Raw genomic sequence first — 27,524 nt, forward strand, 5'->3', positions numbered from 1 at the left:
GAAAAGAAAAAAAAAAAGAAAAAAAAAAAAGATATATTTTTTAAATTTCTATTATATTCAATGGGGAAAAAATGGGTCATAATTATTGCATTAATATTAATTATAAATCATTTTTATTTTTGAAATGATCTCAAAACACCAAAAAAGAAAAGAAAAAATATTATAAAAAACAAGTAAAAAAAAAAAAAGATGATTTTTTTTTAATAAATATTAATCCCACCCTTCCGGCCCATTTGGACCCGAAGGTCCTGAGTGTGACTCTGAAATGAAGGACCCCAGAGGGTTAATCTTAATGTTGTTGCGTCTGTAATGACACATTTATTATGATCTAATTGAAAATCAGGGTTACTTGTTTAAAATTGTTTTGTTCAGTTTGACTAAAAGCAAATGACACTCCCAATTGAAAATAAAAATAAAAGAAACAAAGAAACTTCACAATACTTTTAAGGTTGTCTTTATAGTAAACTAAATTAAACATTCATATTACAGTTAATTTAGCTTTTGTTTATGGTGAAATTAAGTTGTAAAAAGCAGAAATATATATATATATATATTTAGTAACGGTTTGGCTTATGTCTAAAGACAATATATTTAAAATGACCACCACTGAACTGTTTTGTTGTGTTTTTGAGGAAGATGAGAAAAGTGGGAGAATTGATAGTCTTCAGTGTTCAGTTATGCTGGGATTTAGAACACCGCTTCAACTACACTGGATACATAAAGTATATGTCTTTGATGCTTTCCTTAAGGACTTAGCATTTAGCATTCTAATATGTGCCATTGCTCGCTAACAGTTTATACCACCTTACATTTAAATTTTGTGCATGCATTGTGCGGATGCATTGCATGCATTGCTTTGGTTGTGCTTCAGTTATGCACGACTTTGCGGAAGCATATGGTTATCCTACTGTTTAGGATATAAAAATTTAGATGTATCATCCAGTTTAGATTTAAAAGAACCTCAAGCTGACCTGAAGGCGTTACTGTAGCTATAGTAACGTATTCAGCTAGTCAGCTTGATATATATATATATATATATATATATATATATATATATATATATTATATATATACACAGTGTATACCCATTAGACATTGTACTTTCTTGAAAATAAATTATAGCACAGAGCTACAACAACCATAATGAAATGACCCCTTACAATAGCTAATGCTTTACCATGAACTCTGTTAGAGAGCTACATATGTCTTTTATTTATCTGTTCAATAAAATACCTTACTCACCTGTGGAGTTAAAAAAAACGCCATCTCTGTGTCACTTTTACAACATTTCAAATCCCTCAGTTCTCGTCATCTAAGAAAAGCCAAGCCAATGTTGATTCTTATTTTATTACGAGCTCTGTCACGTTCTCTTTTTGCAAGCAGATCTCTCCTCTGTTCTGCATTTTTCAAAGTAGCTGAAACAACTTTTCTCTATTTACGTTTAATATGATGAGACACACACGGGCGAGTGATGCATGTACGCAATTTCCTGTGAAAACCTATTCTGACAGGTCTAAAATATAAACACTTATAATAGGGTATCAACACATTTTGTTTTGTTAATTTTTAACTAAAAAAACATTGCATAGTCTACCTATAAAAAAAATTAAGGTTTAAACTAGGGATGCACCGAAATTTCAGCCGCCGAAAATTATCGTCCGAAAATGGTATTTTCTGTTTTTGGCTGAAAGAGAAAAAAAGGCCAAAATAAATGATGCCCCACCTCTCTGTGTTCAGTTTTTAGCTGTCTTTTTTTCTTTTCTTTTTTTGTTACTTTGCGAGTGGCTCTGCTTCCGTTCAGTCAGCCCAAGCAAACGCTCCACTCATGTACTGCTACGCTCCCCGGAAAAGCAAAGTCTGCACAAATAACGTGCCAACATGAAATTTCTCTGTAATAGACTTGTTTCTGTTTGCAATAGCCACACTGTGCTAACATGGTGTGGTATAGCCGTGCAGGGTAATGCTGGTAAAATGACGCTACATTCTCGTTCACTGCTCTGCTTCCCTGTCTGCTCGCATGCACTGGTTATAGCTTTGTAGGACTCAACATTATTTTGATAATTGGTCAAAAGATAAATCTGATAAATCTGATTATTTTGCACACTGTAAAAAATGAATCATGGGTCTTGTAATTTTCATTTAAAAATTAAGGTGATAATTAAAAATATTGTGTATATTTTATTAAGAAAATTGTGGTTCAGTGTTGTATAGAAAATATTGAGAACATTCACTAATAAAACCAAGAGATACATTTTCCCATTTTTTTAAGGAAACATACACAATTTTGAGGCTTGAATTGAGGAACCGATTAAGCTGATAAAATGAAGGAAAAGGGGCTACCAATTTATTTTAAGAGAATTAGCTCAATTATGCGGTTTTATTTAGAGACACCATTGTTAGTTCCCTGCATGCTTTGCACATGGCTAGTCATGAAGTTTTGATCGATACCATTGTGCAGAAGAGTAGGGCTTGTATAGTAAGGTTGTGAATAACTGCATGTATTGATACTTTGAAGCATTTTGCTTTGATCGTTGAGCAAAAACTTTGTTATAATGCTAGTGCAGTAACAAGTTTGATTATGTGCTGTGCTAGCAGCATACAGTCTTTTAATAATGCAATATAACTCAGTCAAATATAAAGTCAAATATAGTCAAATAAAAGGTTATTTCCATTTACTCTAATTCACACACTTTTGAGCGTCAACTTAAAATAAAAAAAGCATATTTCACTAAAAATATTAAATTCATTGTATCATAAGCCCCTTTCACACAGCGCTTTGAACCCGGCAAATTGCCAGAGTGCCTTCTGTGTGAACGCAAACACGACCCGGGATTGATGCCGGGATCGATGCCGGGTTGGGGACCTAGTAACATTGCCGTGTTCAGACCCGGAACGCGCGCTGTGTGAACAAAAGCCAGAACCAATGCCGTATAAGGGGTGTGTCGTAGTGATGATTCACGAGCCTTTGCAATGACGTAGTTATCGTGCGGCTCAGTTACTCTAGAAGAAAGTTTGTGTTTGTCATCGATACAAGAAAGAACGAAAAATTGTCTGCAAACTGGACTGAAGTAGAGACCCGTCACATCCAATGTCACGCGTCTTTCCGGAACATACACGGGTTGTGTGTGAACGCGCTCTCTGATTCCGGCAAATCACTGGCAGTGTGAATGAAGCAAAATCAAACGAACCCGGGTCAAATCCCGGGTCACTTTATCCGTGTATTTTCCGGAATCTCTGTGTGAAAGGGGCTATAGACTAAATAATTACGGGGATTTTACATGATTTATTCAGGTAGATTCCATGAAAGAAATCAAGCCTATTATCAATATCAAATATTTTTTTTCATTAAATAGCAGTAACATTTTTTACAGTGCATAGAACTAAACGAAGAATATTGATATTTAATATTGTTTTTATATTTTTTTCTGTCCAGTTTTGGTCTTACTTTAAATACAAGTGTGGTTATTTTATTGTATTGGCTTGTATTTTGTCCTTTCAGATTCAACAAAGTGATTGATTTTAATGAAAAACTCTAATATCAATTCAGTTATACAAAAAAAAAAATTTAAAAATAAGAAATTCAAATTTATTTTTTATCGTTTTCGGTTTTCGGCCAAGTGCATCAAGAATTTTAGGTTTTCGACACAGAATTTTCATTTCTGTGCACCTCTTGTTTAAACCAAACCATACGGAAAAACTAATACATTTGTTTTAAAAAAAAATGTGTATCTCCTATTTCCTATGGTGGACTGAAAAATAAAGTTACACACATTGGCATTGAAAAACATTTAAAAATCACGAACCTAGCAAAACTACTCCAGGGCTTTTGAGAAATCAATGTGGAGGCTAAGAAAAATCAACACACTCATGACACAACGGCTATCTGCATCATGCTGTTTTTCCATCCCCCCACACACCTCTATGAATACATAAGTACACAATGGACCTGAAGATATCTACATTGATCTGCTCCAAATCTTGCTGAAAATGTGCCAAGGAAATAATAAAAATATTAAAAATCAAAGAGGGTTAAAGCAGGCATAATAGCAGGGGCTGTTAGCGCTGGTTGTTCAATCTCTTCAGTCCCCCTAGGCCAGTGCCTGACATCTCCACCACAGAAAACAGCAGCGGTCAGGTCCTCAGTACTCTCGTCTTCCCCCACTGTGGCTTCTGGGAGATATACTTGCAGCACATGATGAACTCTGTTTTATGGTAATGCTAGAAACAGCGGGTGAAAAGAAATCCCATTGGCAAGCTAGCACTGAACCACCCACTTAGCAGGCCTTCAGAATGGCCGAGACAAGTGTAGGTGAGGAGACAGAAGGTCATAGGTTAGCTGTAATGTCAAGTCTTACAGAGTTAACTGAGGCTTAGTCTAAATGAAGTACATCATGTAAATGCATACAGATATATGAGCTTATTTGTAGGCTATTTTATTCATTTTCTATCTTCAATCCTCTTGAAACCTTGTTTTTAATTCTTGCAAACATTTTTAAAGGGACAGTTCACCCAAAAAAAAAAAAAATTCTCTCATCTTTTACTCACCCTCATCCCATCTGTGGTGTATATGATTTTCTTTCTTCAGATAAATACAAACAAAGGTTTTATCTGTGAGTCTATATAATGCCTTTGAATGTTAAATGGTTTAATGTCGGTTGATGTTTGAAAAACCACAGACAGCGATTGTGACAGTAATCCATACAAACCCAGTGGATGAATCAATGTCTTCTGAAGCGTTACGATAGCTGTGTGTAAGAAAGCGTTCATGAGAGGGATGTTGCAAGCTCTCTTGAGAAGTGGTGGTCCTCTGCGTTTCTTCTTGCACAAACTTTTTAACGCGCTTACGTCATGTGTCACAACGTCCTTCTCATGAATGCTTACCGGTATATGACAGACAGTTTAGAAGTGTTTATTTCTTCAAAATGAGAGAAATCTCTTACAGGGCAGGTGGTCCATTTCATATTAGTGTCATATCCTTAATTTAGGATATTTGAAAGCATAGTTCACAAAACAAATAAATGCAAATATATAATGCAAAACAACTAATTAAATTACTTGCAGGCAAGTTTTAGGTCAAATGTTTCCTGAAAAATGTGTTTCGATTATTCCTGCTCTCTTCTACTATGTAAAATAACAATGTGTCAATACAAATAACAATTATTTTCAAATGTACCCTGAGTCCAAATTTGATGTGCACTGTTTGATTTAACCTTTTGGGCAACAGCTAATCAATATTGCATGCAATGCATTTGTTTGACATTTTTCTTACCTACTGTAGGCATGATACATGGAGATGATTAAATTATAACAGAATATTCATTTTTAGGTTATTTAAAGGTGCACTCAGTAATTTCTTACTCATTAAAAAGTCTTGTTTTCAAATAAATAAATAGCAATTTTGAAAAATATGTTGAAAATCCTTTATGCTCATAAGTTATTAATCACCTCGTGTTTGCTGGTGAGTTGAGATTGCATGACCAGCCTAATACTTTATTTCACTTCTCTCATTAACCTCTCTGTAATTGGACACTGCGCTCACTGAAGAAATGAATCATGGATGACTGGCATTTCTACAACTTAAACAATGACATAACCTCGTTGTTCACACAGACTCAATGGAATCAGATTTATATGGTTGACCAGCTTTTTACAGTATGTGTCTCCTAGTGGCAGGTTGCCTCACTACTAAGTTCTGTTTTAATACTGGGAACACTGGTTGACAATCCAATCAAAAGTCCAAAAGAACTCCTCATGCTAGTTTATTTTCCAACCAGAGAGGGAACATCTGATTCTCAGTAATGCTCAATGCTCAAATGGACCATTTTGCTGAAATTGACCATCTTCTACCGAAAAATGATATAACAAAAGAGAGCATTTGTCTTTAGAGCACATGATTAACTCCCTCAGCACACAGTGTATTAGGGTTTGAGTGGGCTTTAGAACCCAGAAGCTGTAATGTGCTATCACAAGGTTCTCAAGAGAAAGAGGTCTTTGATGAACTGCTTGCATTGAACCATTGAACCCTTTTTTTTTTGTGAGCAAATAAATTCTAGTGCTCCCTAACCAATTCGGGTTTAAGCGCTTTGGTCAAAGAGAGTGCTGTTTTTCAGAGATGATATTCAGTCAGACATTATTATATGATATTATATGACATACAGTAAACCCCATGCAATTAAGCTGTTATAATCAAACCAGTCAGGTTTATACAAAATTATTTTATCTTTCTGAGCTCTCAATCCACACATCTACATATCATGAAATACAACAAAAGGTATAAGCAGACTAATAAAAACATAATCGCTTTATTGTCAAATGCTACAGAGAGGAAGGACATGTGGATTACTGTAGCAGAGACAGTGTCATCCTGGTATTTAATGTTATTTGAGTTGAGTTTATACAGTAGCTTCATCGAACATTTCATAATGAGGGAAAAATCTAGGACAAATAAAACATCTGTTTTGTTTTTGTGGATAATTCCACAGAAAAGTACTAGGTGTATCTGTCTAACACAGGCAATGTAATGAGCAGCTGTTGGTGTTTGGAGTTTTATAAGTTTCTTTTTGCCAAATGATGTATCAAGATGTTGCCTGTACAATGTTGCAAGCTGATAATTATGTTTAACATTATTTTAATGCAGGTTTCATACTTAGGAATTGCACCAAGAATGGCTGGACGAAAATCTACCCATCCTATGAGAATGCTTGTGAGATTGTGGAGGACGTGGAATCGGAAACTGAGGTGAAAACTACTATCAATTTCTGAGTGAAAATTATTTCTATACCAACTTTAATTTTTAAGTGTTAGACATCCTCAAAGAATCTTCCCCATAACCATTCTGTATTTGTATTTGTACTTTTCTCTTTCTTTCTTTTTTTTTGTAGAAATAAAACACAAATGCTGTGATCTTTTTCCAAAACGTTCAAAATTAGATGAAGCCTCATGGGTTTTGGTTTGCTTAAGGTCTCCATCAAATATAGTTATATACAGTATGTAGTTATTTTTACCCTAATTTCAGTTTGTGTTCACTGGCACAGAAGCAAGCAGGGGCGTTGTTACGTTTCCAAGATTCTGACCTGGATTTTTTGCCTCGTTTTTGCATAATGTTGAGAGTTTCTTAGCTTTTAAAACATTGTCTAAAGGGACTTTGTACTGTCACGGCTTCCTCTGCTCTGCTGTCAGGCCCACATTCTGTTACTCGAGCATTTATGCAGATGTAATAGAGAATGAATTGAAAACGCCCGCTCACCTCGATCGTGCCACACATGTTAAGCTCTTTACCACTTTTTCGAAAACATCTCACTTTACTCTCTGGGTTAAGAACTTGAAAGATCACTTTGGTTTTGTTAATAGTTGATGGGAGCGAATTAAAAATTATTTACTCACCTCAAAGCATAAATATCTTCTCTTCTGCCTGACAATTTCTTTATATTTATCTTTTTTTTGTGCCAGAAGACCACAGTGAAATGGTAATGAGAATAGAGACAATACTTTGAATAAAATAGATGAGAGTGTTCCTGTTGTGAACTAACCAATTAACAGTAGTTGAATCAGACAGACAAGAACATAATACTCATCTCTCTCTCTCTCTCTCTCTCTCTCTCTCTCTCTCTCTCTCTCTCTCTCTCTCTCTCTCTCTCTCTCTCTCTCTCTCTCTCTCTCTCTCTCTCTCTCTCTCTCTCTCTCTCTCTCTCTGTGTGATGCATTTTTATAATAACTCATAATGACTTTCAGCTGTGTCTGCATCAGGGGAAGTAGCAATGTGGTTATAGATGCACATGAAGTATAGTTAGTTGCATATGCTGTAATCCCAGAACAAGCTGACCTGCTTTTAATGTTGGCTTTGTCTCAAGACTTAAAAATGCAGGATGCAGAGGTAGGAATGTTTGCATCTCATCGGTTCGGTTAAGATGCCTTTATCTGTTTTAGAATTTTGAAGACAGCATTGTTAGCATTCCCACAGCTGACAAAATTATGTTCTAAGAACATTTAGCTGTATTACTGTATTTATGAATGCTCTTAACATTTAAAAACATCCAGTTTTTTAAATGTAAAATTTGCAAACATTATAGGAATGTAACTATTGAATGTTCTCTGAATGTTCTGAAACAAGTAGTAACATTTAAAAAACTTTAGATGAACATCAAACTAAAACGTTTTTTTTTTTTTTTTTTTTTTGCTAATGTTTTGAGAACATTAGGCTATATAAGACCAGATAACTCTGAACGAAGGTTCTATTAATGTTCCTGGAAGAATGTTTGCTCATAACTTTGAGAGAACCTTGCCAGAACGTTAGCCAAAGTTATATTTTTTGTTAGCTGGGCGTTTTCTGCCTACGATATCCCTCAATCCTCTGTGTGCAGTTCACAGGTTGGTAGCAAGAATAAAAATGGCCTCTGATAGAGCATTACATTTATTCATACGTTTCCATTTTTCCATGAACATGTTTAAATAATTGAAAATAATAACGAATTTGACTTTTTTATATACTTTTTTTAACATGACTTTATATTTGCTTGGCAGCTGCATTGAGGTTGTGGCATAAATAACAAACGACTGAATGAAGAAATGTTATTATTTTATCATTCATTTTTAATGCATTTTGCTGCACTCTATCATTGGTTGAATATAACATATATTTTAACATCCATTTTTCAGACCTTATAGTGAGACTCTTTTGTTCTTTTCTCCATCCAGCCTCATACCCTCCATGATTCATGACATGTTTAGAATTATTCAAATTGAATCTACAATCTACACAGAAATTTGTTCTACATCTGTGTCAAGAATAAGGCCCAATAACAACAGAAATGTGAAACATAAAGGTTGAAGTGCACCAATCGAATTGAAAAGACATTATTTTCTAAAAATAATTGTCTTTTTATGTTTTATTTTTCCCCTCTATTCCAGACCACATATTACTCCACTTTCAGGCAGGTGTACACTGCGGGCTACGCTACCTCTCTGATTTCCCTCATCTCTGCCATCTTTGTGTTTACAGCCTTCAGGTACTGCAAGAATCCTCACTAAGCTCATGTAACCTCACAAAGATCAGTAGAAATTTTAATCTGTGAGAGTTGTGTGACAATTTGTTGAATAATCTGCGAATCAATTTTACTCTGCTCAAAACAGGAAGTTCCACTGCACCAGAAACTACATTCACATCAATCTGTTCGCATCCTTCATCCTGAGAGCCAGTGCAATCTTCATCAAAGATGCAGTTCTCTTTGCCGACGAGAATCTGGACCACTGTTTCATGTCAACAGTGAGACTCGCCAACTGTCACACGCTCATGCAGAATTTTTTTTGTTTGTTTTATAAACGTCATTCAAAATAATGAGCTACATAACATATTAGGTCACAATGCATGATGCTGCAGCATTCATCTGGAACAGTAGAGCACTTTCAAAGCTTTACACCAGTTTCTGTCTGCATAGTGACACTAACTTCACATGTTTGCATCCATTTCTTTGCCCCTGTCAGTATCAGCCAACTCATCTGTGCCTTTAAGGCACACTTTTCAAGATCTGCCTCCGCTAGAACTGAAACACCTTCTTTGAAGTATAAAAAACACTTCTTCATAGCTAACACTCCCCCCCCCCTCTCCATCCCCCCTCCTCTGCGATGGTATGTGTGCTGTTTCTTATTAGCACTACTTAATTCTCATCTCTAACATTATGCTGTGCTAATGTCTGAGCACTGCAATAATTTCATACTTTAATTTGCAATGCAGAAGTCTTGAAATTTGCTACAGGCTGTGGCAAATTTCTATGGTCTTGTATCTTCAGTGGAAAGATATGTATTCTAAGAATACATACATCTTGATGGAACACTTACAATCTCTAATACTGTCTTCCTCTTCAGACCTCTTGCAAGGCAGCGGTGGCTTTCTTCCAGTTCAGTATCCTGGCAAACTATTTTTGGCTGCTGGTAGAGGGGATGTATCTACAGACTCTTCTAGCTCTAACCTTTGTCTCACAGAAGAAGTATTTCTGGTGGTACATTCTTATTGGCTGGGGTAAGTGGGTACTATAGCAGACTTGAGAACATATTGTTATATGATATGATTAAATATTACTACACTACTGGTCAAAAGTCTGGAAAAATTAAAAAAAATTCTGTATTTGAAAGAGGTTTTGGGTAAGTAAGATTTAAAAAATAATAATAATACTTGTATTAATAGTAGTGTGATGCATCTATTCAAAATAATGCACGTGAGACAGCATTTCTGTCTTTTAGCCACAGCTTTACTCTGTATTTCTGCAATCTACGTAAACGTGCACCCCTGAACATTTCCCAACACTATAGTTACGCAATCTCAATTGTCTCAAATGCAAAACTTTTAAGCATTCAATTCATCACAGGTAGGTTAGGCAATTTTTGGAGAGGCTAGCAATATCAAGCTAGTTTTTAGAAGCATAAGATCCCACCCTTCCTTCAGAGCATCTCCAAAGACTCGCCTCTTTCAAAACACATGAACGCACACAGCAGGGAGCAAATAAGTTTCATGACAATTCAAAATAGAAAAGTTATTTTAAATTGTAATATTTCACGAACCACTGTTTTTACTGTATTCTAATTAAATACAGCCTTGGTCTGTCACACTTACATGTCACTGTCACAGCTTGTTAAAAAATAAAGATGAATGAAAAGGATCTAAATGCAGCAGCTAGACTTTATTTACACAAGAACTAAAAGAAACACTACGCAGGAACAGAATCAACTAAGGTAAAATTAATGAAAACAGACCAAGATATAGCCCCTAAAGGGACCTTTGCAAAAATAAAATATACAGACTTTCACTTGCTCATGAGAAACGCATCTCGTGCGCACGAGAAAACTATTGAGAGATACGTTACTCGTGAGCACGCGAAAGCCTGTATATTTTTATTTTTACAAAGGTTTAAATGAACACAGAGCTTAAATGCGGTGAAACAAACCAATGAACTAAATGAACATCAGGTGAAAACGAATCGATTACCTAACGTAACCTCGGTTCCCTTTCGAGGGAACTCGCGATGCGTCATCGACGCTTTGGGAACACCCCCAGCGTGAATGCGTCTGAGCATCAATGTCAACTAGTCCAATGGAAAGAATGAGCGTCACGGGCGGGTGACGTCATGACCAGGAAGGCATAAGAGCACATCCGGTGAAACGCGGCATTAGCTTCTGTGTCTCAGCAAGAGATCTGTGTCATTTTGTCTCTGTCTATTTACTGTTGTCTGTTGCGGAAAAGCTATGGAAACGAAACAAGTGTACAAACAGTGTGCTTCTCCCTGCCCGCGTTATTTAACGGGTGGGGACACACACGAGCTTTGTGTCATTTGTTTGGGAATGGAGCATGCGGTCTCTGCCTTTGAGGGGGCTGAGTGTCAACACTGTGAAATGTTACCGCTTCGCATGCTCCGCTCTCGCCTGTCACTCTTTGATACTGAGAGTGGGCAGGCTCGCGATCCTCAGGGATCAGTACCCGCGTCTGCCGAGGCAGCGCAGAGAATGCATTCCTGGGGATCGCAAAAGGATCTTTCGGAGGGGTTGGAGACGGGTCCGAGGGCCTTTTCTCCTTCCTTACCCGAGAGATCCAGCGCTCCCCCCCCCCCCCCCCCGGTGTCGGAAGCACACTCTGCGGTTTCTTCCGCCCGGGGAGAGAGCCCTCCATTACTTCATTGCTCTTCCTCTGAGGAGGTCGATGCTATGAGTTTGGAGAGTGAAAGCACACACATGGGGGAAAGAGATTCACTATTTATTTCCCCAGCATATGATGAGCTGGTGGATGTTATGTCGCGGGCTGTAGAAAAATTAAAGATTGAATGGCCATCTGATAAGAGGGGCGCTCGTCCTAAAAGTAAATTAGATGAGCGCTTTTTATCTTCTACTGCTTCATCTCCACCACGAGGGCTTCCATTTTTTCCTGATCTTCACAATGAGATTTCTAAATCATGGAATAAACCATACTCGTCACGACTTTTCAGCCCTCAAGTTAATATTTATTCGAGAATTAGAGGGCTGAAAGAGTATGGTTATGAGGCGATGCCCCAGGCGGAACAGAATTTAGCCAGCTATCTTTCCCCTGGTCCCGCATCATCTCTGAAAGCCTCGGCTTTGCCCACTAGACCGCTCAAAGCCACTTCGGTGTTAGTGGGTAAAGCTTATACGGCAGCAGGTCAAGCTGGAGCATGTCTGCATACTATGGCAGTGCTTCAGGCTTATCGAGCTGACCTGCTGGGGGATCTGGATAGTAGTGAGGGAGTCAGTCATGACGATATTCGAGAACTTCGTCGGGCTATCGATCTTTCTCTCAGGGCTACTAAGGAGACCGCCAGAGCAATTGGGCGGTCTATGGCAGCTTTGGTAGCTACTGAGAGACATTTATGGTTAAATCTTTCTGAGATTAAAGAAAAAGATCGTGCTTTTTTGTTAGATGCTCCGCTTGAACCTTCTGGTCTCTTTGGTGACGCAGTCCACGTGGTCGTCGAGAGATTTCAGGAGTCAAAAAAGCAAGCTGACGCTTTCAAAAAGTTTATCCCTCGCCGTGTCCAGCCCCCTGGGGCTGCTGGGCGTGAGCAGCCCCAGCCATCAAGCTCATCATATTGCGTGCATCAGAAAGAGAGTGTTGCGTTCTCGTGCACCTCCACGTGGAAACTGGAGACAGACGCAACCCTCTCAACCAAAGTCTTCTAAGTCGAAGCCGGATCTGAGGACCGTTCTTCAGGCGAAGAAGACTTCGGCTCAAAAAAAAAAAGGTCCTGATGTTCATGCATCAGGCCTGTGAGGACAGCCCCGACCGAAATAGAGTGGTGTACACCTCATTATACGGTGCCCGTTCCATTTCGGGGTCCTCACGAGACCGTTCTGCCAACCCTGCCACCCTCGGTGCTTCAGGGCGCAGCGGTCTCCAGCGAGTCGCTGACACTATGCTGCGGCACAGCATCGGTTTCGCGCCCTCTGAGGGGGGCTTTAGAGCAGCCAGTTCAGGTAGTTCCTGCCATTATGTTTCAGGCTCCGGAATTAGCTGTCTCGATAACACCAGAGACCTGCCTCGAGAGGGTGGTTCCCTTAGTAAATTTTCTGGCAGCGTGGAAGCTTCTGCCGAATATTTCTCGTTGGGTCCTGCAGATTGTAGAGGAAGGATACAGAATCCAGTTTGGTTCTCGTCCTCCTCGTTACAACGGGGTGCTGCCCACAGTGGTGCATCCCGAGCAGGCTCTGGTAATGGAGCAAGAGGTAAAGGCCCTGTTAGCAAAGGAAGCTATAGAACAGGTGTACTCACCCGACAGAGAGTCGGGTTTTTACAGCCGTTATTTCATTGTTCCAAAAAAGGATGGGGGGTTGCGTCCCATTTTAGATCTTCGTCTGTTAAATCGTTCAGTACAGAAACTCAAGTTCAAGATGCTGACACTCAAACAGATCGTGACTCAAATCAGATCCGAGGACTGGTTTGTCACGATAGATCTGAAGGACGCTTACTTCCATATCTCCATCCTCCCTCAGCACAAGAAGTTCCTAAGGTTTTCTTTCGGGGGCAAAGAATACCAATATCGGGTTCTTCCTTTCGGTCTAGCTTTATCACCCCGCACGTTCACGAAAAGCGTGGATGCAGCTCTAGCCCCTCTCAGGCTTCAGGGCATACGTATTCTGAACTACATCGACGACTGGCTGATTCTAGCGGAATCAGAGCAGTTGGCGGTTCGGCACCGAGGTGTCGTTCTCGCTCATATGCAGATGTTGGGGTTAAGGCTCAATGCCAAGAAGAGTGTGCTTTCTCCAGTACAGAGAACCACTTTCCTTGGTGTGGTATGGGATTCAGTGACGATGCGGGCCACTCTATCGCCCGTTCGTGTAGCTGCTATCCTGACAGCCACCAAAGAGCTAAAGCTAGGCCAGTCACGCACTGTAAAACAGTTCGAGAGACTGTTGGGTCTTTTGGCAGCAGCGTCCAACGTGATACCTTTTGGCCTGCTGTACATGAGACCTTTACAGTGGTGGCTAAGGACCAGAGGGTTCTCCCCGAGGGGAAACCCACTTCGTATGATCAAGGTCACACGGCGGTGCCTTAATTATATGGAGGAAACATTGGTTCTTAACCCAGGGTCCAGTATTGGGAGCTCTTTGCCATCGTGTTACTATTTCGACAGATGCTTCCCTGACCGGCTGGGGAGCGGTAATGGAAGGCCGCTCGGTTCAGGGTCTGTGGAAAAGTCATCATCTTTCGTGGCACATCAATTGCCTGGAGATGATGGCTGTCTTCAATGCGTTGAGACAGTTCCTCCCAGACCTGAGGGGCCATCATGTGCTTGTACGAATAGACAACACATCAGTGGTCTCTTATCTGAACCGTCAGGGGGGTCTGCGGTCGCGTCCGCTTTGCAAACTGGCGCACCAGATCCTCCTGTGGTCTCTGGGGAAGGTACTCTCCCTGAGGGCAGTGTATATTCCTGGGGACCAGAATATTGGGGCAGACATCCTGTCGAGGCAGGAGCTGAGGCCAGGGGACTGGAGACTCCACCCCGAGGCGGTGGAGAAAATTTGGGAGTTTTACGGCCAATCAGAGGTGGATCTGTTTGCGTCTCAGCATACGACGCACTGTCCACTTTGGTTCTCCCTTACTCACCCAGCCCCCCTGGGGCTGGATGCTATGGTGCAGACGTGGCCGAGGCTACGTCTGTACGCATTTCCCCCTGTTGCTCTGCTCCCAGGAGTTCTGGAACGAGTCCGCCAGTACGGAATAAGCCTACTGCTTGTAGCACCACGCTGGCCGAGTCGGATCTGGTTTGCGGACCTGATCCATCTCTTAGACGGTCCTCCCTTGGAGATCCCGATCAGGAGAGACCTTCTGTCTCAGGCCGGGGGCACAATATTTCACCCTCGACCAGAGATTTGGAACCTGTGGGTTTGGCCTCTGAGGGGGCCCAACTCATAGAGAGTGGTCTCTCAGCTGAGGCTGCTGAGACCATCCTAAGCTCCAGAGCTCCAGCTACTAGGAAACTTTATACGCTTAAATGGATAATTTTTTCTGTATGGGGTCACCGACATCAGTGGGATCCAGTTAACTGTTCTGTGAACACAGTTCTAGAGTTCCTGCAGGAGCGCTTTACGTCAGGTCTATGTCCTTCCACGCTCAAGGTCTACGTGGCGGCCATTGCGGCTTACCACCCCCTGGTGGGGGGTACATCGTTGGGTCGAGACCCCCTGATTACACGTTTCCTTCGTGGCACATTGAGGCTGAGGCCTGCAACTCGCATTAAGGTGCCAGCTTGGGATCTTGCTATAGTACTAGAAGGCCTGTCTAGTAGAGGCCTGCATTTCAGCCCGAGCCCGACGGGCCCCGACTTATTTACGCTTCTAGGGCCGGGCTTCGGGCCAATTTTCACGTCATAGTTCACACGCGGGCCGGGCCTCGGGCCTGTTTTAGGCTTATCTTTTTTTATAGCCTATTTTAGACATTAATTAAAATAAAATATGAGAAGATGACGATTGAAAAGCAAACATAGAAAGACGTTTTATAACCTATCACACTGACATGACTGACACATGACAGTCTGCTCACGCACACGCACAGGTTTCCCGGCGGCGCGATCTGAGATTCGTGCGACCGGCTCGTTCTGTGTTTAGTGTCCCGGTGGCGAGCGTGACTTCAGCGCAGCTGGAAAAAGTACGACTGGATTAAAACCTTCCACTGTGGATGCTGTGCTTTTTCTTCACGATGCTCTGAGACTGTTCTTAGCCATGTTAGGAGGTTGTTTTTTGTTTGATTGGACTTTATTTTCATGAGTCTGTTGAAAACTATTGGAAATAAGAATGGCCATGTTCTGTAGTGAAGACTTGATTTTTGAGGTAAGATAACCTGCATGTTTGTTTTTAATGTAATTTATTTGATTTGTTTAGATTGCATTCTCTGTATTGTATTGTAAACTCATTTAGTTTGCGAGCGCTGTTGCGACTGAGCAGCAGAGCAGTTTGCCTCAGCTTTTCAAAAATGACAATAAACGTTTAAACAAACGTTAACTGTCTGTGTGATATGCTTAAGTTGTTTTATATATATGGATTGTATTGTACCCAAGTAAAGTGTTGATTTGAGAGGCTATAAATGGATCAAGCATGTTTAACTCACTGTCGGCTGCTTGGTCGTCTTAAAAAAAAAAAAACCATTTTTCTAAATTAACTTTATAAAGAAATGAAAATAAACTTACTGGTAAATACTTTGCCATTGAGAACAAAAAATATCTGTTTTACTGACTGCAACATAGGGCAGGCTGTGAATATTTTTTTTTTTTTTATTTTTTTTTTTTTTTTTACGGGCTCGGGTCGGACTCGGGCTGATCATTCTAATGAGCTGTCGGACACGGGCCGGGCTAGGGCCTGAGCGTCTCGGGCCAGGGCCGGGCTAGGGCCTAGATTTGAGGCCCGTGCAGGGCTCTACTGTCTAGGGCTCCGTTCGAGCCCTTAGATTCGGTTTCAGAGAAATTTCTTACCCTCAAGACTATCTTTCTGCTAGCTATTTCTTCCCTTAAGAGAGTTGGAGACCTGCAGGCCCTTTCGGTTTCCCCCACCTGCCTTGAGTTTGCACCGGGGATGGTCAAGGCATTCTTATATCTGAAACAGGGATACGTCCCTAAGGTGCCGACCTTGATTCCGAGGCCTATTGTGCTGCAGGCTTTCTGTCCTCCTCCTTTTACATCTGCGGACCAGGAAAGGCTGAACCTCTTGTGTCCAGTGCGAGCACTGGATACTTATGTTCATCGGACATCTTCAATGAGGAAGTCCGACCAGTTATTTATTTGCTTTGGATCACCTAAGAAGGGTCTTCCTGCTTCTAAACAGACGGTTAGTAAGTGGATAGTCGAGGCTATTTCACTTGCATACGAGTACTCTGACCATCCGTGTCCCTTGGTGGTCAGAGCTCACTCTACGAGGGGTATGGCGGCCTCTAAAGCCTTGTTATTTGGGGTTTCTCTCCAAGACGTTTGTGATGCGGCAGGCTGGTCCTCACCGCTCACATTCGTCAGGTTTTACAGTTTGGACCTGGATGCTGCCCCAGGTTCTCAGGTGCTTAGTGTTTAGCTACGACAGTCTGACACTCAGGTACTTGGAATTCTGGCGTTTTGGGTATTCTCGTTCCCAAAGCGTCGATGACGCATCGCGAGTTCCCTCGAAAGGGAACGTCTCAGGTTACGACTGTAACCATAGTTCCCTGAGATAGGGAACGAGACGATGCGTCACCCTGCCATACTTCCTGCATCCCTGTGATCGGCTTGCTTCGACTTTTTGAAGCTAATGCCACGTTTCACCGGATGTGCTCTTATGCCTTCCTGGTCATGACGTCACCCGCCCGTGACGCTCATTCTTTCCATTGGACTAGTTGACATTGATGCTCAGACGCATTCACGCTGGGGGCGTTCCCAAAGCGTCGATGACGCATCGTCTCGTTCCCTATCTCAGGGAACTATGGTTACAGTCGTAACCTGAGACGTTCTCTCTAGATGAGGGAACGAGTATTGCGTAAGCTAGCTTACGCTACGGGAAAGATTCATCTTTTCTGAGAAATTGAAGCCAAAAAATTATCCTATAATTTTGTATCCATTGTCAACGCAGTTCAGCTGCAGCAGACCATGAGCGGGCTAGCTAGCAGCTCATTGGTTCGCTCACAGAGAACTGCTTAAGCCTATGAGGAGACGCGAATGAACTCTCGGCCAATGAAAATCTGACATGCTCTCATTGCGTCAGAGCCGCTGAAATGGGCGTGGTCAGAGAGTATAAATATTGGCGTCCTAGGCTGTAAACTCTGGTTTTCATAGAATGAAGCGAGAACGCTAGCAGCATAAGCACGGCCAGGAACGCAATACTCGTTCCCTCATCTAGAGAGAACCGAGGTTACGTTAGGTAACCGATTCGTTCTCTTACGAGAGGTTCTCTCGTATTGCGTAAGCTAGCTTACGCTACGGGAACACCTGGTCAATGCCGTGCCTGCTAAGCATCCACTATGAGTCCCAGGGGAGACCCCAGGGAACCCTTATGAGTGGGAATAAATATATGTACATGTGACAAAGGCCAGCAGAGCGGGCCGGAGATTGTGTAGTACATAAGCACATGATAGAGAGGGACAGAGCGAAACCGGTATGTGTGAAAAACTCCCTATAGTGCAGCTCAACCAGAAGAGCTGTAACATACTAGACTGCTAGTAGTTTAGCCTGCAAGGCGGGAACTTCCAGATTGTAAAATCTGACAAAGGTGGAGGGGGAAGCCCATCCCGCTGCCACACAAATGTCATGAATGGAAATTCCGCTGGACCATGCCCACGATGAGGCCATGCCTCTATGCCCAGAGGGTATGGCAGGTCTTTTGATGCGTATGCGGCTACAATGGCATCAACTATCCATCTGGATAGAGTCTGTTTCGAGGCGGCCAACCCTTTGGTGCGCCCACCGAACGAAACAAAAAGCTGCTCGGATCGTCTGACCGGAGCAGTGCGAGTAATGTATAATCTCAGGGCCCTGACAGGACACAGGAGATTAGAGTCAGACTCGCTATCGGATGCAGGCAGAGCCGATAGGGAAATAACTTGTGCCCTGAACGGGGTACCAATCGCTTTTGGGACATAACCATGTCTAGGTTTGAGAACGACTGAGGAGTCATTGGGCCCAAACTCGAGACAGGAAGCGCTAATGGACAGCGCGTGAAGGTCTCCCACACGTTTTACTGACACGAGCGCGAGCAGAAAAACGGTTTTGAGCGAAAGGTATTTGTGGTCCACGGTGTTTAGCGGTTCGAATGGGGGGGCTTTCATAGCTTCGAGAACTATGGAAAGGTCCCAAATCGGCACCGAAGGGGGGCGTGGGGGGTTCATCCTTCTAGCTCCCCTGAGGAAGCGGATGACCAAGCCATCTTTGCCCAGTGACTGGCCGCGCCGGGGTTCAACGAACGCTGCGACGGCTGCCACATACACCTTGAGAGTGGACGGGGACCTGCCCTTGTCCAACATCTCTTGGAGAAAAACTAGCAAGGAAGAAACCTCGCATGACCGTGGGTCCAAATTTCTGTCGGTGCACCATTTAGAGAACACAGACCATTTAGACGCATAGAGCCTTCTAGTAGAAGCCGCTCTAGCCTGCATGATCGTGTTTAACACTCCCTCTGGCAAAGCAACGGGTAGTTGTTGATCACCCACGCATGTAGCGCCCAGCGCTCTGGGTGGGGATGCCAGATCGTGCCGCGAGCTTGGGAGAGGAGATCTGCTCTGACTGGAATGGGCCCGGGGCTGTCTGTGACAGCTGAGTGAGCTCCGGAAACCAAGTCTGACCCTCCCAACACCGAGTGGCGTGTTTCCCTGATTCTCTGAAGCACCTGTGGTAGCAGAGAAACCGGAGGGAATGCATAAAGCGGGCGGCTGGGCCAGGTCTGGGCTAGCGCGTCCTCGCTCTTTGAGAAAAATATTGGGCAGTGGGTGTTCTCTTCTGAGGCGAAGAGGTCCACCTCTGCTCTGCCGAATATTCGCCACAGCTTTTGGACTGTAAGAGTGTGCAGGGACCATTCCCCGGGGGGAATGGGGTTCCTGGACAGACTGTCTGGACCGTCGTTCAGATGGCCCGGCACGTGCGTCGCTCTGAGCGAGAGCAGGTGACACTGAGACCAAACTAAGATGCGTTCTGTCAGCCGGAAGAGATTCCTGGATCTGACTCCACCCTGACGGTTTAGATAGGAGACCACGGCTATATTGTCCGAACGGATCAGCACTCGACCGCCAGCATCTCCAAACAGTTTATGTGGAGGAGGCTCTCCTGAGCTGACCAGGGGCCGAAGGCCGGTGAGCCCTCGCAGACCGCACCCCAACCCGTGTTGGATGCGTCTGTCGAGATGACTTTTCGGCGAGAAAGGGTCCCCATGGAAACGCCCCGCTGAAACCATTCTGCCACAGTCCATGGCTGCAGAGCTGTGATACAGGTCTGCGCTACTTTTATCAGCTGGCGGCCCGTGGTCCACGCACGGTGAGACACACGGCTCTTCAACCAGAGCTGAAGCGGGCGCATGCGCAGTAACCCCAGCTGGAGCACCGCGGAGGCTGAGGCCATGTAACCCAACGCCTTCTGAAAAGTTTTCAGAGGTGTGAGTCTGTTCATCTGAAAAGTTGCGGCGAGATGCTGAACACGGCGCGCGCGCTGTGTTGACAGACGAGCCGTCATCGTGACCGAGTCTAGCTCTATACCCAAGAAGGAGATAGTCTGACTGGGTTGTAGTGCGCTCTTTGTCCAGTTGACAGAGAGGCCCAAAGCTTTCAGATGGTCGAGGAGAACTGTACGATGAGACAGTAGCTCTCTCTGTGATTGTGCCAAAATCAGCCAGTCGTCCAAAAAGTTCAGTATTCGCAGCCCCTGACTCCGCAGGGGGGCGAGCGCCGCATCCATGCACTTCGTGAACGTACGGGGTGCTAAGGATAGGCCGAACGGAAGGACGGTGTATTGATAAACCTGGCCTTCGAAGGCGAAACGTAAGAATGGCCTGTGAAGGGGATTTATCTGAATCTGAAAGTAAGCATCTTTCAGATCTAGTGAAATGAACCAGTCCCCCTGGCGCACATGCGCGAGGAGTTTTCTGATAGTGAGCATTTTGAACGGTCTCTTTATGAGAACTTTGTTCAGAAATCTGAGGTCTAAGATTGGTCTGAGGCCGCCGTCTTTCTTGGGAACCAGAAAATAACGGCTGTAAAACCCCGACTCGCTCATAGACAGAGGAACTCTCTCTATAGCCCTTTTGCACAATAGCTTTGCTATCTCTGAACGGAGCAGCGTCACTGCTTCTGGGTTCACAATAGTTTCTAGCCGCGCTCGAAAACGTGGAGGGCGGCGGTGAAACTGTAAGCGATAGCCTAGCCTTATTGTGTTTAGCACCCACTGGGAAATTCCCGGAATAGCTTCCCACGCTTTGAAGCGTAACGCTAGAGGGTGAATGGCTACATGGTCCCCGTCGCTGCACATAGCGGGCTGCGTGAGCGCGCTCATAGTGTTTATGACAGCGGGACTTACACTCAGAGAGGAGTTTATGGGCCGTGTAACAGAGTGAGCAGAGGTGGAACGCGCACACGGGCTCGTGGGGGCGCTTATGCACTCTGAAACTCGAGCGGGTTGGAACCGCTTTATGAGAGTGGACTCTGTGTGAAACACGGGAACTGAAGTGCTTTTGTGTATGAGTGAACACAGTGTTGTGGGCACATTTTCTGCACAGGAGGCTTTTATGCTCTTTATGAGATTTCTCTGGGTCGCCGTGAAAACGGCATTTGCGCTCATGCAAGCGGGAAGGGAGACCGGCTTGGTAATGGCGGAGTACACCGCTGTAGTAGCCGCGTGAGCGGGGACTAACAGAGGGCGAAACTTTGACGGCGGTCCGGCTGTCAGAGCGAGAACGAGGGCGGCCGCCCTGGCGTCGCTGAGAAGTCTGACTGTGCTGAGCTGGGCGCTGGAGTGGGGCTCGTGCAGGAGGCAGGTCACGTGAGCGGCCTGCAGAGGAGCTAGCGCGACGAGGCAGAAAGAGATTCATGGCCTGGGAGGCTTTCTGCACTTCGGAAAATCGGTCGACGATACCCGTGACAGCAGATCCGAAGAGGCCGGATGGAGAGAGCGGGGCGTTGAGAAAGGCGGCGCGCTTAGAATCTCCCATGTCGGCGAGTGTGAGCCACAAATGTCTCTCAGACACACAAATGGCGGCCATGCATTTCCCCAGGGCTTGAGCAGCAGATTTTGTAGCGCGAAGGGCAATGTCCGTGGCGCTCCTCAAATCCGCGACTGGAGGGGGATTTTTCCGCTCTCGTCCCATTCACGAAGTATGTCACCCTGTAGTATCTGAAGGACGGACATGGAGTGAAGTGCAGAGGCTGCTTGGCCGGCGGCTGAGTTAGCGCGGGCGTGAAATCTTGAAGTCGCTCTGCAGGCTTTAGAGGGAAGCACAGGTGATGAGCGCCATCTCGCGGAGGGCGGGCATAGATGTGCGGCGACCAGGTCCTCTACAGGGGGAATGGAGAGATAGCCCTTCTCTGCGGCTCCGTCCACAACGCGAAGCGGGGTGGAAGAGTCAGAGCGAGTTCTAGCAGAGAGCGGGGCATTCCAGGACTTCGTGAGTTCCGTGTGCAGTTCAGGCAGGAAGGGCACGGCCCGTTTAGTGGCGGGAGTCGAGCGCTGGCGGAAGTAGCTGCCGTCCATACGGTTGATTGTCTGCTGGGGGGGAGGGGACCAATCGAGCCCGAGGCGTTCGATGGCCTGTGAGAGGAGGCGCACTAATTCCTCCTCGATTCCAGCACGGGTCCCGGTGGATTCTCGGGCCGAGGAGGGGTGAGAACCAGACCATTCCTCACTGTCTGAGGCGAGAAGTGAACATGTCTCCTTGATGTCCGTGGCGTCATCGGAGGCGACAGAGCGGCCACTCGGCAGCATCTGTATGTCCGGAAGCGGCGGAGAAGGAGAGCGGGAGGCGACAGGCTCCGGCGGGATGAACGCTCCTGGCTGGGGTTCCGGTGGCCTCTGAGAGCGGCGTTTCTTCTTCCGCGGTGAAGTCAGAGGCGGCGCGGAAGCAACTTTAGTGGCCTGAAGTCGACAACGGCACGTCTTCGCAGAGATCGCAGCCGCCATCGGCGAGGGCGAGCTCGGCGTGCTCCAATCTGAGGCAGAGAGCGCAGATGACGTGGCGGTCTCCATCCTCGAGGGGAGCGCGGCAAGAACCGCAGGAAGGTTTACGAGACATCTTGAAAAAGACGCTCGGCTCTTTTAGATACAAAATGTACAGGAAGCTTTTTGTAAAAAGGATACAAATCCGTCGGATGGCGCTAGCTCGCAGGACGGCTGAAGGTGGCGAAGACGGCCGGCTTCCTCAGTCTCCCAGATGCTCGCTAGAGTTGCCTTTTCGACGACGACGGCTTCTCTCAGGATCAGCAGATGCGTGTAGCCTCGCTGAAGAGATGAAAATCAGAGTTTACAGTCTAGGACGCCAATATTTATACTCTCTGACTAGAGGTCTGCACGGGCTTTAAACTGAAGCCCGAACCCGGCCCGTACCCGCGATCATTTAACCCGACCCGACCCGACAATTACATTTACATATTAAGCCCGAACCCGACCCGAACCCGAGGTCCATTCTGTTTCTCACAGCAAATACCATTTTTGCAATATGCTATGTTTTATTTAATGATTGCTTGACACATTAAACAAATACATGTAGGCGCAGCGGCCCTATCAGCAGGCAGCACAGCAGTAAGAGAAAAAAACTTACCAATTACGTAACTTTGCTGTGGTCGAACAGGTGTAACAGTCACAAATTTCTCTGGAACTCAAACTTTAAACTTTAAAAAGTTCACGCACTGTTGCAAAACTATTTACACAAACATCCTTCTCAGTATGAGTTATGAAGGAAGAGAACGGCATCGACAGTTGATGGTTTCAGCGCCGTCCTCCTCTGATTGAAAGTTAGTCCAGCTGCACTGAAGTTCCTCTCGCTGCTGCTGCTACTTGCAGGGATGCTGAGGATACTACGGGCCAGTTTTGACAGTAAGGGGAAAACACCGCTGTTGTTTTTCCACCAACCCAAGAGATCCCGCTCTTCTTCCATGTCGTGGTTGCGGCTGGAGTATTGCGTAACTTCATCTGCGGTTTCACCGAGGGGCACGTTCACCCACTCCTCAAACTCTGCCACTATCTTGCTTCTTTTAGTGACCGGTTCAGCCACGCGTTCAGCTGGCTCGTTGCCTGTGGTAAAGCTGGCTATCCGAAGCCTGGCTTCTTGCTGGATATCCTCTCTGTCAGGGAGAGACAGCATGCGGAGCTGACAGAACTTTGGCCAAAGGAATATGGCAAGCTTATGTAGTGTCTGGATTTTGATTTTACGGTTCAGCCATTCAAGATGCCGCTCACGAATGATGGCCTGATGAGGACTGTCTGATGCCACAGGTCTGCAGTGGCGCTTAAGCCTCTCGTGCCACAAAACAACCAGGTTAAGTGTGGGGTACTGGTCACCCTCTAGTTCCCTCTGAGCCTCGTAAAATGGGCGAAGAAATTCCAGCAGGAACTCCAAGACATCTGGAGATATTTCGTCGATTTTTCGGCTTTCCCCTCGGCTTTCAAGTTTTTCTCGAAGCTCAGCGTACACCTGCTTAATTGAATCCAAGGTAAGGAACACCGTGCTAAACCTGGTTTCTGACATTTGCCTGACAGTTGTTGATAACTGACTTATTATACCCGTTTGCTTGACATATCGCACAAGCGCCTTTGCTGCCAGTAAAGTCTGTGTGACCTCTGGTGCGCGGTCTCGTAGTTCGGCAGAATCAAGCGCGTGTTTGAGAACTGTGTTATAAACATGGTCCTGACAATCCAGTCGATGATACGGCGCGAGTGCAGCAATCATGTTTGATCCCTGGTCAGTGACCCAGACGACTTTGTTCATAACACAAGCATCAAATCCTAGTAGAGATACGAGCAGTCTCTGTAATTCTCTCCGTATGTTGTCACCAGTTTTCGCTTCTTCAGGAGGGAACATCGCTGTTGTAAGGACTCTGCTTCGAAGCAAAAAATCAGGTGTGATGTAGTGGCAAGTGATAGCTAAGAAACTGATCTTGCGATAGTCGTCAGTCCACATGTCAGTGGTCATCCCAACACTAATATCAGACATGATCTCCGATATTTCTTTGACCAGCGCCTGTCTTTTGGAGGCCGTGGTTTCCTTGCATCTCCGAGAGATGGTTGTGGGATCAGGTAACACACTGTCCACTGAGACACGGCCATATGTAGCCCCCACATTTATTAGGTCTTGCACTAGGTTAATAAAACCTCGTCCAGCAACCGTATGAAACGATCTAATATCCCGACAGCAAAACTCCACACATTTTTCTGTTACATTAGATTTTACAGAAGCTGGTACTGACTTGGCTGTTGGAGATAGATAGTCCGAAAGAGATGACTGTCTGTTGTTACTAGCGGCTAGGCCTGCTGTTGGACGAGTGCATCCACGGTCAGTGTGTCGCTGTAAAGAAGATGTACCTGTCTTTTTGCTGTCATACGCCAAGACAGCTTTGCAAGCTCTACACTGCACGTAACCACTGGGCTCTTTACTGGTTGAAACGACAAGATCATAATGCTTCCAGATTGCAGCTTTTCCTGCATCATTTGGAACTGTCATAAGTTTTCCCTCAGTAATTTTTTGCTTTATCAGACTCATGGTTTGCTTGTTGTCGTCTGCTGTCTGTCTGTATTGTGACTGAAATAGCGCGCGAGAGCGGTAGCACATGCGCAAAACAGCTTGTGATATAAATAAAACAAATAATTAAAAAAATGTATTTATATAAAATTATTTATATATATATATATATATATTTATATATTTATATATCATTATCATTATATTTGAGAGAGAGCCTGTGTGTCTGACTGTGTGTATGCACATATTGCACATCTGCGGCTGCGCACGTATGTACTTTCTCTCTCTCGCGTGCCGGTCACCACAACACAGCAAGCAGGCAAAGCACACGGCACGCAAACTATATATAGCATATTTAGTTTTTCTTAGTTAAACCCGAACCCGACCCGAACCCGAGGCTGTTCATTAAACATTAACCCGAACCCGACCCGAAACCCGCACATTTTTCGGGACCCGTCGGGCTCGGGTCGGGTAGCAGACCTCTATCTCTGACCACGCCCGTTTCGGCGGGCTCTGACGCAATGAGAGCATGTCAGACTCTCGTTGGCCGAGAGTTCATTCGCGTCTCCTCATAGGCTTAAGCAGTTCTCTGTGAGCGAACCAATGAGCTGCTAGCTAGCCCGCTCATGGTCTGCTGCAGCTGAACTGCGTTGACAATGGATACAAAATTATAGGATAATTTTTTGGCTTCAATTTCTCAGAAAAGATGAATCTTTCCCGTAGCGTAAGCTAGCTTACGCAATACGAGAGAACCTCTCGTAAGAGAACACTAATTAACCCATCAGTAACTAATGACTAACTAGTAACTAATGAACACAAAGGAAACTGATCTAGAAAACGTGAAAACTACAAGTCAAGCAAACACAAACACATATAACGAGACATAATCCTGACATGGTTGAGCATAAGCTTCTTCTTTCAAAAACATAAAAAAATCGTAATGATTCTAAACTTTTGACTGGAAGTGTATATTATTATATAATATTTATTTCTCAAGGATTTGTAGTGTAGTTGCATGATAGTGTGGCCTTGTGTATTATGTTCCATTGGTGACACCTGTAGGCATCAGATGGAAAAAAGACCTCTACATTTCGATATTATGAATATACACAAAATTATTGCACTTACAGAAGATATCAAACCTATTCTCGATAACGTTTTAGCAGAGTAACAAACATGTTTTACAATTTGATGACATTTTTTTGTTTATTGAATTCTTCTGTCTGTATCCTCCTGTAGGTCTACCAACACTAATACTGATCATCTGGGTTCTAGCAAGGAATTTTTTTGATAACAGAGGGTAAGTCCAGATTGATCTAAGCTCGTATAGATAAACTTTACGTTTCTCATCTGATTTGATTTGATTTGCTTCTACATTTGATTTGTAATATTTTTGCGCTGCATACATTTCTGCGCTTATTGCGAAAGTGCAGATTCTATGCAGGTGTACTCATATAATCATTGCAGGTGCTGGGATGACACAGATGTTGCTTACTTTTGGTGGATTATCAAAGGACCAATCACAATATCTCTCCTGGTATGATTCACAGAAAAACACAGCTGATTTGATTTTATATATATAAAGGCCACATCTGGAATACAGTGGAAGCTGTTGGTTGCAATAGTATTTTTCAAAATATATATTATTAATGTATTTTTCATGTGCCATTATTGGGCACTACAATACAATTACGTATATATTTGAACACACAGTCTGTTGATGTGTACAGTATATGAGCTTTTTCCTTTATCTTTTATACAGAGATGCATTCTTTTTTTTTTTTTTTATCTAGATCAATTTCTTCATCTTCATAAATGTGATCCGGATTCTTGTGCAGAAGCTGAAGTCTCGAGGAATGGGTGGCAATGATACCAACCACTTCATGTAGGCCTGAAATGCACACTCAAAGCAAAGATGTGTCAATGTTTGATTCACAGACAATTTAACATACTTGTGTATCAGCTGCACACATGCTACTGAAGTAGTGCGTTATTGTCTTGTTGAAATTCACAAGATGCAAGTATCACAGTAGCCTGTTTTCAGTCTGCTTTTATTTACAGCCATCACAGTTGCTCATTACTCTCTCATGATAAATTCCCCTCCAAAACGTAATTTGTTGTTTGTTATTAATCTGAAATAATGCTGATCTTTATGTATACTTGTAGGAGACTGGCCAAGTCTACTCTTTTCCTGATTCCTCTGTTTGGCATGCACTACATGGTATTTGCCTTCCTGCCAGAGAACACTGGAGAAAATGCTCGCCACTTTCTTGAGCTTGGCCTGGGCCCGTTTCAGGTGTGTACAATCAACCATATGTGAAATTCACAGAATACTAATGCTAGGGTGACCAGATTTATCA

At 44.0% G+C, this 27,524-nt stretch overlaps 1 protein-coding gene across 1 annotated transcript in view; it reads left to right on the top strand.

Annotated features, from left to right (window-relative positions):
• Nucleotides 1-27,524, top strand: part of ghrhrb (growth hormone releasing hormone receptor b) — a 70,357-nt gene that overhangs the window by 38,430 nt on the left and 4,403 nt on the right. The window contains exons 4-11 of the mRNA XM_056259139.1: nucleotides 6,638-6,738; nucleotides 8,908-9,005; nucleotides 9,130-9,262; nucleotides 9,862-10,015; nucleotides 26,404-26,464; nucleotides 26,632-26,701; nucleotides 26,958-27,049; nucleotides 27,331-27,460. Coding sequence (XP_056115114.1) covers nucleotides 6,638-6,738; nucleotides 8,908-9,005; nucleotides 9,130-9,262; nucleotides 9,862-10,015; nucleotides 26,404-26,464; nucleotides 26,632-26,701; nucleotides 26,958-27,049; nucleotides 27,331-27,460 — 839 coding nt within the window. The remainder of the gene's footprint in view (nucleotides 1-6,637; nucleotides 6,739-8,907; nucleotides 9,006-9,129; nucleotides 9,263-9,861; nucleotides 10,016-26,403; nucleotides 26,465-26,631; nucleotides 26,702-26,957; nucleotides 27,050-27,330; nucleotides 27,461-27,524) is intronic.

This window comes from Rhinichthys klamathensis, unplaced genomic scaffold (genome assembly GCF_029890125.1).
Source record: "Rhinichthys klamathensis goyatoka isolate OS25496 unplaced genomic scaffold, OSU_Roscu_1.1 h1tg000007l_1, whole genome shotgun sequence".
Lineage (NCBI taxonomy): Eukaryota > Metazoa > Chordata > Actinopteri > Cypriniformes > Leuciscidae > Rhinichthys > Rhinichthys klamathensis.